The sequence below is a fragment of the Apus apus genome, chromosome Z (assembly GCF_020740795.1).
Source record: "Apus apus isolate bApuApu2 chromosome Z, bApuApu2.pri.cur, whole genome shotgun sequence".
Classification (NCBI taxonomy): Eukaryota; Metazoa; Chordata; class Aves; order Apodiformes; family Apodidae; genus Apus; species Apus apus.
The window spans coordinates 24,422,979-24,437,908 of record NC_067312.1 but is presented as its reverse complement, the minus strand read 5'-3'; the positions used below and the strand labels follow the sequence as shown (position 1 = coordinate 24,437,908).

The window sequence follows — 14,930 nt, the reverse complement described above, 5'->3', positions numbered from 1 at the left end:
AGTGAGGTGGTAAGATTATTGGCAATTCTGGAAGTAAAAGTATTGGTGCACACTCGTAACTCATTTATGTAATGGCATCTTGTCTAGCTTCTAATCGCAATATTGTTTGCAGAAAAGTGATAGACACTTAATAATGTTACGTATCTTGGTGCTGATGGTAAGTAATCAGAAAAACATAATGGTTACCTTGCAAACTAGTAACTAGTGGATTTAAAAAATGGGTAGCGTCTGAAATGACTTGAATTGCGGACCACAATTTGGGGGTGGGTGGGAAGTAGATTTCTGTTTGGGAAACCTCTGTTAGTGAACTCTTACTGGTCTTTTAGATTGAAGTGCGTTCCTGTGGACAATAACAATTCATAAATAATACATTAGACTGTGCAGAATTGGTTTTTATTCAGGGACCTTGATAGCAGTGAATAATTAAGTAAAGTGCCCTGTAAAGAAAGTATTAAATGTTGGCAGTACTAGCACATATAGGAGAAACAGGTCAATCCATAATTCTTGTAAGTTGTTGTTTAGACTCCCTTCAGCTGAGGAATTCACCTGGGCAATTCTTAACAGGAAAGCCTCCTTATTCAGAGGCTTTTGTATCATCCTGTGAATTATAAAAGACCCTGTCCTTTACTGACTTTGAAATTTCTTAATTGGTGAGGGTGCATACCCAGATTTTCACAGCTCACCTGAAGAAAGAGTTTATAGATCCATCACAGAACAGGCATCTGATATTTAATGGCTTGTTACTATTGTGTAATTACTATTGTGTAATTACTATTGTGTAAAAGGCTTATTACTCCTGTTTATATAAGGAATCCAGAACTTTGGGTTTGTCTAGGATGCAGGTCATTCCAATGCTTTCTGAGAAGCACAGTGATAAAAGTGTTATGTTTTCAGGATTCAGAAAGGGTGCATTCTGAATAAGCTGTCACCCTCTTCTGTTTTTCAGGGGATTGTGTTCTGTAACTGATCTTTAGAAAAACGTTTGTTTGCCAGGGAATAGAAGTATCAGAAAGACATGATGGTCATGTGGGAGTAATCCCTGAAGGTTTTTGCTTGTGCCATTGCTCGTTTTTTATGCTTTCCTAATTCTCTGTTGTCTTGCAAGTGCCTTTGTTCAGCTTCATTTAATCAAAATGTTCTTTGGACAGTGAGGCAGGACAAAACACTGCTGATACTACTGCTCCTGTCAGACTCTTTTAATTGTGGTATGTAGACCTCTTAGATCATATCTTCCTGATGATGAAGACATCACTGTAGAAACAGATTCCTATACCTGCCTGTCTGTCCTTGTGCCCATGTATGGATGTTCTGTGGATGGAACTGATAGAAAAAAGTTTGAAAATGTTAAGCTGATTCAAAATGAAAGGCTTTACCATGTGGCTCTTCCCGTTTTAATTTAGTTATTTTACAAACTGGAGCTCAACTGTGCTGAGATTCAGTACTTCTGGAACAAGAGGGTTGCCTAGTTACTTTGATTGAAGCTTATTTAGGCAAAAATTATTACTGTCATCCATAATTTCAAAATAGCTTGCGGATTGGTTTTGGTTGGGGAGGGGGTTCTTCCAGGCTGGACTTCAGAAGCTAATAGACTCATTGGCTTTGTCTTCATCTTTGGGGAAATCATCTTAGCAGCATGTGCTTCACTGGTGTCTTTTGGCACTCAGTATGAGTTTGCGGAGTGAGGTTTATGTGCTTAGAATGGGCTGTTCGTTGTCAGCTCCAGATTAGTGGCTAAATTATTTTTTAATAGAACTGCAGCTTTTTCAGTTATTTCCTACCTTCTACTGTCTTCAGAAGTCAGGTTCCGCCTGATCATCAAGGCTGGGATCTACATGTAAGGAAGAAGCCTACAGAAATTGCAGTTCTTTTGAGATGTTACTTCAACTTGATTCAAATGTAGAATTCTAGATTTGCGGCTTTAAGGGTTAGCAGTGCAGGTATGCTGCTCCTGTGTACAAGCAAGTGTAAGATTTGTCTGTACCGAGCTTCTTAAAAAATTGCAATTTAATTCCAGCAGTATTCTGTATTGATTCACATGTGCTTTTTAACCACCTAAAAGGTATGAACCTGTTGATAATTATTTTTGATTTTTTTGCAGTCCACTTAATATGTATGTTACTAGACTGTAACCTAAGGTGACCCGTCTTTGACCATACTGTTTAAGTATTTCTTCTTTCTTTCTTCTGTTGAAGAAAGACTGCAGGATGTTCTCAAGTGTGTGAGCTGTAATTAAGCTTATTTCTTGCTTCGCAGAAGAGAATGGAAATAAACATAGTTTGGGCTGAACATGAAAGCTAATGAAATATGTGCCAGGGTATATGGGAAGAAAGAGAAAGAAACATAAGATGTTATTTAAAACTAAGTCCTTGGGCTGGGTTTGTGAAAGAGTTAAAGGACAAAAAGAGATAAGGAGGAAGTTTGTGGTATAGGTAATGTACTAGAGCTTTTTTAACCTTTTTCCAGATAATTTCAGTTCAGAAACTTGGGACAAGTTTTTTCTAGCTGTGCCTCTTCTAGCATCATCCTCTTTATTCTTGCAGTTTGTGGTGTTCCTGTGCATTCCAAAATAAAGGCTATAAGAAGTGTGATTCTCTGCTTTTATCACCTTAATTTCATGATTAATTGATAAATTAGAAAGCATTTCCAGTGCAGATTAGATCAATCGCTTTCAGTTTGTCTTCCCTTTAGGTAAATCGCCTTCAGAACTTTTATAGTGCCATCTCTTTTGTCCTTTATATACAGTTAACTGTGATTGGTGGATTAATGTTTCATTCTAGGAGGTTTTGAGAAGTGGATTCAAGATTTATCTAAGGTCTAGCTTGTTTCAGTTCCCACTTGCAAAAGGTAACAATTGTGAGCAAGGATTTTGTGTCCATCAGATATAAAATCTTAAGAGCAGAGGCTTTTCTGTGTTCTTACTCTGCACCTAGGTTACTGACTGGTATTAAGATGTGTTCTTTTTTTGAATAGTGTAGTCACAGCATATATAGGAAAAAGGTTCTGATACTTACTGTTTTTGTGGAATGTGTTGGCCTTAAAGGTATGCATTGTGTTTCTCCTAGAGTAGAGAAATGTAAGGATAGCAGTTATAGATCTTGAATTTCAAAGACTAGCAGAATATGTATAACTTTTCTAACCTGCACATACCTGTTTTTTTACAATATTGTCTAACATTCCCAGGACTGTACACTGAAGTCAATGTCATTTAGAAATGTGATATGTGAAACCTGAATTTGGAGTTAAAACTGTTATGACATATAGAAGAGAGTATAATCCAAACCACTCAGAGTAAATGTCAAACTAGTTAGTCTCTTCAGATTCATCCAGGCCAGACTCATTTGAAAAACAACTTGGCTGTACTGGGTTGACTGGTGTTCACTGCCTAAGTAAGTACAAAGAGCTTGTTTTCTTTTAGTTATAAAAAGAGGTGTGGTATTGTTGAGCCTAGGATATCAGAGTGGAATCCACCTAATGGTTGTCTAGTGGGAAACATGCAACAGCTAGGGCAAGCATGGGAACTTTAACTCGAGTTAATGACTTTGAAGGAACATGCAGATGGGGGAGTGAATTCCAAACATCCACAATCAATTCATCCTGTGCTGCGTTGTACCCTCCTAGACTCTTTGTGACTCTGGATTCAGACTTCAGTGTCACCCAGTTTCTGTGGTATAACCATATCACTGAGATCAGGCTACATGTGCAGGATGCCAAAGATCTTTTTGGCATATACCATGTTTGAGTTTAATATTGTACGATTGTTTAATCTTTTATTTTGTAAAAGAGAGACTTAAGCTGTTTATTTTGAAATTCTGTATAAGCAAGTTATTTATGAAACAGTACTTAGTCTTCTTTGAAGTGGTTATATTATTTTTCACTACAGCTGAAGTGGCATTTGTGACTTTTTCATGTACATGCCCAAAACCCTGGAGCAGCTGTATGGAATTCTTCATGTGTATTTTAGTGCAGCCCCTCTGGTCATAGCTTCAAGGTCAAATAGTGAATTTACTAAGGCACTTACTCAACCTGTATGTATCTAAAAAATCTGCATCCTGTGTGTTGGTTTCTTCCCTTAGTATGTATGATTATCTAATGTATAATAGAGATTCTGCTAACAGTGTCATTGGCAGAGCCAAGAAGTAGGTTACCAACAGCAAGTTACTGCCTTCTAACATTATCTTTGCTTTGTTGCACCCTGGAAAACAGATTTGGATTGTTTTGGAATGTATTTATTTTTTTTCTGAGCCAGTTAATTTGGCATGAGCATCCTTAAAGTGCTAGGAGGCATTTGCAGGCAAGGATGTGTTTGGACGTGGATTGCCACTAGTTCAGTTAACTTCTGAAGGGCACCTGAGAAAGGTCACAGAGAGGAAAGTAGAATTGCAGTGGCATGTAATTAGATACCCACTGTTGTCTGCTATGTACTAATGTGTTGGGAATCTTCATCTTCAATTTGGTAGTGAAAGGAGAGGAGGCAGAGAGCTGTACATACTTTATAGCTTTGCTTTAAGAATGTTCTGGGATGTTGGGGGAGGGATGCTTATATGTGTCTGCAAGTGCAACTAGAGAGGAGACACAGTAAGTTGTACTACATTGTACGTTCTGTGAACGTGGATTGGAGTTCTGTAAGAGTTGTCCTTTAAAATTAATAAGTTATTGTCTCTTTTTTGGCATGCCAGTCTGTGCATTGCTTAGGATCATACAATGTATTAACATTTAAATCAATAAGGATTACCCATTATTATTACTATTACCCATTACTGATCTTCCATATGAGTGGCAATGAAGCTGCAATGCATAGTCCAAGAGGCATGAAGAGACTTCAGAGCCTTGGGATAGTTGGTGAGAGAAGCTGAGGCACAGGTTGTTTTTTCCTCTCTCCTTACAGTTGAGCACAAAAACAGGTGGACACGGTTTATTAACGCATGTGGCTGTGGCAGGTGTCACTGCCTCAATTCTGGGTTTTTTGATAATGGGATGGCGTACATGGCACCAGGCTTGCTGGCATTGGATGGCACAGTATGAGTCTGGGAGAGCTTAGTGTGTTTGAGTTTGGATGGTCTGGCATTGAGCATGTCTGTCTATACTGTGGATGATCATCTGAGGTGCAGTTCTGTGGCTGTATATTTACTGCATGTCTTATCACCACTAAAGCAAAAGGCAAATAAAGCATATCCCATTTATGATGGAAAGTGCAGTCCTGTTTTCAGTTACAATTCAATATGTATTTCTTGGTATGTACTTTTTTAGTCAAACAGTTTTTAAAGAAAGTTTTAAGCTTGGTCCATTGCATAGTGAAGATAGACCTATGTTAATACTTGTTGATCAGTAAAATACATAATTTCAACTGCAAGCAGACTAGACATGATTAAAAAGTATGCAGCCAATCATGTGTCCATTGCTACAATATAGTGCTGGACTTAAGTTTCTGCCCATCCTCGATAGATATGTTCTTGCTCCCTTATTTTTGAACCTTAACTATAACTGTTCAGGATTTCTGTTAAAAGTACTGATCAGGAAAAGCATTGTATAATCTTCTGTTCAAATTCTTGAATATACTTACCACAGAAAATTCTTCCACTAATGTTTTTCTCTTTAATATGTAGTGCAGTTTTTTCCATGTGCTTTCCTAGAATGTATTTTTGCTCCAGTTGCTAAAGGTTACTTAGTTTAGCACAACTCTTCTGAGTGTTTTTGCTAAATTTAATAAGCTACTGTTTGCTATAAATCACTCAGTATGCTTCCACTTTCAGATCTTAATTTTAAGATCAGCATCTTACAGGAAAGTTAATTTCATATTTTTCTCTCTTTCAGCAGGCTACATTGAGCGACCTCAACTGATTCGGGCAAAAGTGCCAATAGTGAAGTTCAGGGATAAAGTCAGGTAAGTGTTGTGTTCAACATAATTTTTTAAACTCTCACATGGGAAAGTACTCTGGGTACTGTCTGTGTGAGTAGCCCCACTAAGTAAGGCTTTGTTTGTTTGTGTTGTACTATAGTTGTATTGCCAATTTGTATACCTAGCTTGCAGTGGCAGTTAGCTTACTTCCCTGATAGCCTGAAACACTCGTTGTTATTGTGATGCTGTTTAGTTTCTGTGATGTGAAGTAGGTGCAGTACATTATGTATTTCTATGGGTTACTTGTACATCGAGGACTGCAGTTGACAAATGGTTCATGACAGAAAAACAATGGTAGCAAGAAAAATGTTGTCAATGATCATTTTGCTTGCTGTGCAAACATAACTATTAAGCTACTTAAGGAATAATTCACAGTTTTTACACATACCAACAGCACTAAAACACGCTAGCTTCTTGTGTTGTTGATTTAAAAAAAAATATTCTGCTGTCTTCTGGGGTGGCATGCTGTGTTTAACAAAGTAGAATTATGTGCTCTATTCACATTGTTAGGGACTAAATTACTTTTTTTTAGGAGGAGGAAATAATTGGAGAGAAATGGTTGTGGTTTATGTTATAGTATTATTTTATCTTCATTATGAAGACATGAAAATGCATAATCAAGAGGGATATACTAGGACAAAGAACAATGTATTACCATGTGATAAAAGTATCTGATAGAGGAAAAAACTGTACAATGCACTCAGATTGGGTAGGTGTCTGAATAACATTCAAGTCTTCCTATATTTTTGGGCTTAGATTTTGTAAGGCTTATGTTTATCACCTTCATGTAATAACATAGCCTAACTACTCTTTATAAGTAGGACATTGAATGGCTCTGAAGTACCTATCTTATCCTGCCTGTACACTTTTGAAATTTTGCAACCCTGTCTTTTAAACAAACAAGCCCACTTCTCTGGCCTCTCTTAATAATATACCTTTATATACCACATTATATCAGGCCAGAAACTCTGCTGTAAAAAAACTCAATCTGTCATGTTTACAATTTGTACTAATATAATCCATTTCAGCTTTTCATGCATCTGAGATGGTGTAACACTTGTTAGGGTTTTTTTTTGTTGTGATTTTTTTCTATTTTTTATTTTCACCTAATGCTGTATTTATTTCTGTATGCTTGACTACCTTTTAAAAATTTGAATAATTTCTGTCTAATAACGTTCTCCTTTAACAGTACAGAAGGTTGTTTCTCCCATACTTTCTGAAGGGATTACACTTGTCAAGCTAAAATGTGGGTTAAATTGCTTAGCTACATATTATAATGTTAGTCTTTTCATAGATATACTAAACAGTAAATTCCTGCTACAAATAATGAATAAATCGTGGAGTTATAACAAGATTTTTTTTTTCCAATTTAAAATGCACATTAAAAAGAAACCTGAAGTATGAAAGTGATAAAGTTGGAAGATTTTTGTAAGCATTTATGGTCCATGCTAGGGTAACTTGCAAAAAAATGTAACAGTCATGGTATTCATATACCTTTTAGACAGGATTTAAAGAATTCCTTTTTTCCTACTGAATCAAGTGTAATCATCTTAGAATAGAAGCTGCCCATTACATTTTTGAGAGAAAAAAACAGTACTGTTCACCATCTGGTTTCCTGTGGCTTTTTTAGAAGAAAGGCTTGGCGGGTAGTGACATGACTTTGGATTGGCTTCTTTGTTTGCTTTTTTCTTTCTTTCCAGTTAATTTTCTCTTACATAACCTGTATCCTCTACCCATGTTTTGTCTTTTTATTTAAGCATCTGTTTCTTTCCAATCTCTTATCAACCTGTCTTTCCTAGGCTCATGCCATATACATACACACATCCCCTTTATTATTTCACAGAGGCCTTGAAAAATTAATTGGATATTCTGTACCCAGGGCATTAAGCTTATTCTAGCCAAAACCAGAAACTAAACCGTACAAGCTTCTTGTGAAAGTGAGTTTTCTTGATGCCCAACCACTGAGAGAAAATGGTAGAATTCAGTGGGTGGTATGTGTGCATCTGGACTCTTAATTAGTGTTGCTGGTGGTCCATGTATACCTGAAAATTGGCATGTCTTAATTTGGTGGACAAGAAAGTTTTCAGTGTGTATTTGCCCTCCTTTTTAATCTTAAAGGTTTTTTTAGTGCTATGATAGTAAGGGAAGATCCATTGCACTTTAAGACATACTGTCTATTTTTTTGGAGTCTTTCCCAGGAAATAATTCCAATACTGGCTCTACTACCAGACAAGCCTTAAATTAATTAAAAAGATTTCTGTACTACAGAGGATGCAAAAGCTTCTTTGCTGCTACATTTGATGTACGGTTGACTCTTTTCCTCTCCTTTAGAGCTTTTGGTAGAACTTGAGTCCCAACAGTACAAAACTTTTTTCACTTGCCATAACTGCAACATCTGTTAAATGTGCATATTAAAGTACAAAGTAACTGCTATATAATTTGCTTAATCAGCATCTCATAAGTAGTAATTTTGTTAGTTGAGGTTACTTTGAATTACACATGCAGCCTGACATATTTCTTTATTATATTAGCACATACAATTAATATTCTTACTAGTGTTCATGTTTCGTCTTACAACTGTCAAGCAGCAACTCAAGCATGTTTACTTCCTGTAGTATTATGTAATATGATCTTAAAATACATAGAAATCATACTTAATATTCAGGTTTGATGTTATGTCATATTTTTGGTGCAAACAGTGTTTTAATTTAGCTAATGCCCAAAACCTCTTTGTAGGTATTGAATTAATGCTTTTTATCCAGTTTAATAAATTCCAGGTCCATGTTCACCTTCCAATAATTCTAGAAAATCCAAAGGAATATTCAGGCAAACAGATGCTATGTGAATGAGACTCGAATATGTAAAATGGAAGTAGCTGTACATTGCAGAATGCTACTTCTTAGTCCATAATTGGCAGCTCTTGTTGCAAGTTGCAGTGTTGCTATACCTTATTAATTATGAATTTAATATTGTTTCTTGAATACTGTGAGTAGTTAAGCCCTATGTGCAGTATGAAGTTCAAATTTTGGGCTCAAATGTGATGTAAAGAAAGCATGTAGTGCTTGTTTGCCTTGTTCCTACTTGCTATTAACAGCATGAAACAGTTGTTACAACTATTTTATCACAAACATGCAATATTTAATAATAAACAGTTTTGTTTCAAAGTACTTGCTGATTACTTCTGACCATCATTCCAAAAAAGGTACTCTTCCCTTTTGACCTCTTCAGACTCTTCTCAGTTCATTGGCATGATTTCCTGAAAGAATATGTCAGGAAATTGTTCTAGGCATCGAAGGTTGTCCACAATAAATGATGTAGTGCAAGCCTAGTTGGGAGACAGATTTGTTAAAAATCCAAACCATATTTGATATATTAAGTGGTCCCAAGGTCTAAACTTGGATCTACATGTATGCTCTGTATAGAACAACAATTACATTTTTATAACAGTGGAATTCAAATCTGTGAGCAGCTCAGGTACTATAAACAAAGCTAGAGTAGAAATTGCAGCATCAAAAATCTGTTTGAAGAAAATTCTAGTGTATTATCTTAAAGTTACATTTCTCTACCTCTATCATTAAGTAGATAATAAATTCTGAAATTGAATACCACGATGCTTGATTCTTTTTCTTTTCTCCCCAATAGCCGTGTGGAGTTTGACTTGAATGTAAACAATGTTGTAGGAATAAGAAACACATTTCTTTTGAGAACTTATGCATACGGTGAGTTTTTAATGTATTTTCTTATTTCTGTAAACTTTGTTTTTTAAATGTATGTTTTAGTATTAATAGACTATTAAAATTTAGTTGAATATATTAGCTTACTATATATAAAATAATGTAATGAGCTGCATAAGGTAGCTTTAAGATAACTTCTCATTGCTCATCCTAAATATATGGAGAAAACTGATATATCAGCTAGGTGTGTTTTTAATTGAGTATTATAACTTCTTCATATTAAGTTTCACGTATCTGCTACAAGGGCTGCTTCAGTATTCTGCAGATAATGAGATCATTATACTAATGATTATCTAGTGGTAGAATCTCCAGTTTCTTTTATGTCCTTACAGCCACTGATAGATATGTGTGGCTAATGGCCAGCTGTGTCAGTATACTGTTACAAAGTCTTTCCTCAGAAAATCCAAAATACTGCTTCAGTTTTTATACTAACCCCAGAACAAAACTGGTTTGTGTCGTCTCTGGAGTTCGCATTTTAGGGAGAGACTATGAAACAGAGTTATGAAGGGGAAGTAATAAGAACAGTATTCTTAGTGCTAAATCAGGGTTTTCTAGGCATCATGATGTCCTGTGACAGATAAATACATAAGGAGTGGACCTCAGGCTAGTTCTTCTAGGCTATTTGCAGTTCTTCCTTTACCACCTTCTTCAGTTCTTGCCTACAAGAATTCCTTTTTATTATCAGTAAATGTTACCTTTACTAGTTAATTTTTACTAGTATTTCAGTCGCAATAGTTTCAGTCCTCCATATTCACATTACTGCAAGAGCCTAGAACTTGTGCTGGATCAGTTTGTTAACAGTAAATTCTTCATCCACCCAGGAAAGCCTGTGCCTGGAGAGGGACTTCTTTCAAGCTTAAAAAGGTTAGGGAAATAATCTTTGTAATTCATGGCTACAGGTGAGGGATCAGTTCACCAAGTCTAATGTCTCCTGTTGAAGGATAAACACTGTTGTTTTCTTGAGGTCAAGACTGAGTTAGTAGTTAAGGGAGACTTCTGGTTGGAAAGATTATCTCCTCAATGTGATAGACTTTCTTAAATAGCAATCGTAGCAAGCACATTCTGTCTTGTCTTCTTTGGTCCAGAAAACTCTCAAGTGACATAAGGCAAACAAAAGAAAATGGTAACTTTTATCAGACAATCTCTTTACATGCTTTCAGAAGTTGTATCAACCAGAGTGTATAGCAATAAAACTATTAGCCTGCTCATATAAATTAGTGGCTGAAGGACTTCACCCTGCCTGCAAGAAAAAAAGATCAAATTACCTCTCATGTGGAAGACAAGTGGGTCAGTTTGTTCCATTAGGAGAAATTAGATGCTCACGCAAACAATAAACTGGTTATCTTAGTGAGCATGTAAAACATTTTTTTTCTATGGATGCTCTTGTGTCTTTTTAAAAATCATCCCGTCTATGTTGGTGCATAAGTGCATTGAAAACATCAAAGATAGAATGGTAAAGTGAAGCAGAATGTCCACAGAACATGTAGGCAGATAAAGCAGATCTTGAAACTGAAGGTTATCCTGTTGTGGTATCAATTTTTGGCTTAACAAAGCATATCTGTGATTAAATCTGCAATTCATGGTAGGTATTTTTCAGTTAGTGGAAGCTGGATGTTTGAGCAAATGACATTACTGTGCATTTTCTTGAGGGCATAGCTGTGTCAGGTAAGAAAAGATACTCTAGAACACACAAGGCATTGGAAGGCCATCGTTAAGGACGCTGCAAGATCCCTAGGAGGTGGTGGTGTGAGTGACATCTCCCTATGTCACATTACTCCTGTAATTAAAAGGCTATCTTTGTTCTCCAGATATTCAGAAGATCATACCTGGAATGCACCTATATTTGTGTCTTTCCTCATGGAAAGCATTTGTCTTCATTTAGTGAGTTGTTGAATCTAACATTTCATCTACATAAAAAGCTACTGAGGACAAGGCAAATTTAAAATTGATGTTTGTGTGAAGGGGTTGCTGCTTTCATGGATATTAGGGAAAATTTAAGAATGAGCTCTGTGTCCTCCAGCCAGGAGAATTCTTTTCCTTTCCTTTGAAGTTATATAAATTTAAATAAAAAATTAAAAAAATTAGATACGGTCTGTCATGGCAGCAAGTTATTTCAGGGAAAATTAGTACAGTGAACTGGAGAGAACTTAAAAGTATAACATGACATTGACTGATGAGCCCAGTTTTGTCTTATCTGCAGTTTACCTGGCATACCCCTTGTAGTGTGTCTGTGAATATTACTACTCAAAAGACTATTTTCAAATGCAATTTTGTTTTCTGATTTTTATAGGATGGATTGTAGTTGTAGGAGAGCTAAGTGAATTTTATAAAATGTTTGCTAAATGTATCCTTAGAATACAGAGTATCATGTTGATGGAGTAGGAAAAAAAGTTGATTGATTGATGCATAGTTAAATGTGCTTTTTTTTGAGATTTATTTGTTTTACTTGCAGTTGAGAATCGAGTTCGTCCATTAGTACTTGTTGTTAAGAAGTGGGCAAATTTTCATGAAATAAATGATGCCAGTCGTGGTACTTTAAGCAGCTATAGTCTTGTATTGATGGTTTTGCACTATTTACAGAGTAAGTATTTTTTTAATATGTTGAAACTGTCCTTTTTAAGTTTGTATTTGTGTATTTCCTATAATAACATTAAACACCAGCAGGAGTCATCTTACACAGACAAAAATCTGAAAATAAAGTGGGTTTTACTGCATTTCCTTAGTGCTGCATTTTTCTTCAATAAGTGGACTTCTTCTCTGGAGGCAGAATTACCAGCTTTAAAAAGATTTTTTTGAAGTTTAAACAATTCAGTATACCTGCAGAACACTATATAACTATGAAGTAAACTCAAGCACTGGTTAAGAAAAATTCAGCCTTTTAACAAAGGGAAAAATGTAAACAAAACAAATTCAGTGGCATTTGTTTTTTTGTTTGGTTTTGTTTTTGTGGGGTTTTTTAATTTATTTACTTATTTGAGAGCTTCCAAGAAAATTCCAAGGGACAACACATGCCATGGTGTCATTTTTCTGTTTCTGGTGCCTGGAGGGCTGGACATAGGGAACATGTATATTCAAGAAGGCACTACCATCTAATTACATTTTTCCCACTGATTACTGTCTTCTGTGAGGTGACATGTTGAAGACCATTAAAAGTTGGGATATTTGAGTGCCAGTGGCAGTATCTTTCCTTGTGACTTCAATATGTTGAATATCTGTATGGAGCTGGAGAGCTTCGCCTGAGGAACTAAGGATCATTGTTAAGAACTCAAGAAACCCGTGCTGCCTAGAAATGTTTTTGAGGAACAGACTGAAATGACCTTGTCCCCTTATTCTTTCTTTCGTTAGAATAAGCCCATGTTTGTGATTTTTTTTGCAATTTGCAGTTCTTGCTGAAGACTTCAGGATTATAATTTAAGAAATCATATAGCTCAGTATGAGTTTCTTGGTTCTTTGTTGAGAGAAAAGTGGCTACAGAAAGGAAGGCAAGGAACCCCTGACGTGTACATCATGTGGACTAACATGCCGGTAGAAGTATTTTCTGAATTCCTGTCAGTTCATGTGTGGACAGTGTATTTTGTTGCTTGTATTCATTCTACACATTTCCTTTAATTTTTTGGTGACATGCTGATTATTATTGTTCATGTTGTTTTTATGACAACTGGTTCCTAATGTTTTATAATCTATGGACAAACAGACTCTTATTTTAGATCTTGCCCCTTTGTCAGTTTGTGTAGGTTTTAAATTTTTCTAACATCAGGTAGAAACAATGTTTAGCTCCTCTTGACAGCTTGCTTGGCCTGGAATGTAGATACTTGTCGTAGAGTGGGTAGCTGACTATTGGTTTTAAGGTCGTGCTACACCCACTCTGTACTAGGGTGTAAAGCTTTTTATGACAGTTGACTCAAGCTGGTGGCTTTCTTTAAGCTGAACAGTATTTGTAGTAGAGGTCCTAGGAGGGACTCCGCTGTGGTGGAGCGCCATAGATTATTTTTTTCTGTTTTCACAGCTCTGAAACATACTTTAGGTGACTGAGGACTTCAACGTAGAACCTTAATACACATCTGGGGAAAAAATAAATAAATAAATAAATTAAAAAATGTTCATTGGAAGAGATGAAGTTATAATGAACTTAAAAATGTCAAATTAGTATTAGATACAAAATTGAAAATGCGGGGAACTACTGGGTTTGAAGATCACTGTACAAAGGTGAAACACAATAAGGAGAGGAGAAAAATGATCTTTACATACGATTGGTGATAATCTTAGCAATGACTCGATAAACATTTGATGCAGTTTACATTTTTAATGGAAACAGGCCTTTTCACTTAGACTCTTCAAACCTCTGTTTTCACTGTATCTGTTACTTTGGAAACTTGTATTGGGTCCTGTGTAGCAGTCGTGAATGGCCAGTTACTGAGCTGTGCAAAAAATTAACACACACAAGGGAAAGAGTTACAAAGAAGTAACAACCCTGCAAGCATGAGGACTTTGGCTGTAGTTGTCTTTGGTAGCAGCCACAGCTGCCTGAGAAAGATCAGCAGTCCACAGATCAAAGAGGAGCCTGCTACCTGTGCTTTATCAGCCTTTATGCTAAAAAAGGCATTAGAACCATGGCTCTGGATATGTAACTAGTATCAGCTGTTTTGATTCTGAGGTTTTATTCATGCAGATTTTAACTTTTTTTTTTTTTTCTGCTTTATGAATGTAGCTTGTGTCCTAGTCATAGAATTTCTAATAGAGCTTTCATGGATGTTACTGGGGAGGGAAAAATGGAAAAGCTTTCTTTCACAGTAAATAGTGTCCTTGTCTTCAGTAGGTAAATTTCTTTCCTTTACTACTTAATCTATTTCCATATTCTTATATTTGTATGGATCTCATTGGGCCTAAGGTTAGTGTGGCTTGAGTTTATTTCATAGGTACATCAGTGTCTGTGTTTATCAGTGTACATGAACTTTCCTCCAGGTAACAGGTCCTACTGCCTTGTACAGCAAGAAAAGGAAAACTCGTGGCAAATACTAGTGATAAGTGGTAATTTTCCCCCTTAACTCCATCCTCTTAGTACAGCATACAGACTCAGATAAAATACCTTGATTGCTTGTATTGCTCATATTTTGTTGCTTTTTTTTTTTGGTGTGATGGAGAACTGGAAATTATCCAAGATGTTGAAGAAATAAGATGCTCTTGCATATTTCTCAACACCCACAAGCAAAAATATTACTAAAGCAACTGTGATCCTATTCTTAGCAGTCCTGCTAGTTAATATAGTACACTCTTTGAAGATATCCCAGGCATGTTCTGAG

The 14,930-nt window shown here is 36.0% G+C and overlaps 1 protein-coding gene across 5 annotated transcripts in view; it reads left to right on the top strand.

The window, feature by feature from the left end:
* The window catches only part of TENT2 (terminal nucleotidyltransferase 2), a 45,900-nt gene that overhangs the window by 9,778 nt on the left and 21,192 nt on the right, over positions 1 to 14,930 (top strand). For 3 of the 5 annotated variants that reach the window (XM_051642968.1, XM_051642964.1, XM_051642966.1), the window contains exons 8-10: positions 5,812 to 5,881; positions 9,539 to 9,615; positions 12,083 to 12,211. In XM_051642968.1, coding sequence (XP_051498928.1) covers positions 5,812 to 5,881; positions 9,539 to 9,615; positions 12,083 to 12,211 — 276 coding nt within the window. The remainder of the gene's footprint in view (positions 1 to 5,811; positions 5,882 to 9,538; positions 9,616 to 12,082; positions 12,212 to 14,930) is intronic. The other 2 variants (XM_051642969.1, XM_051642967.1) reach the window with 1 other exon arrangement.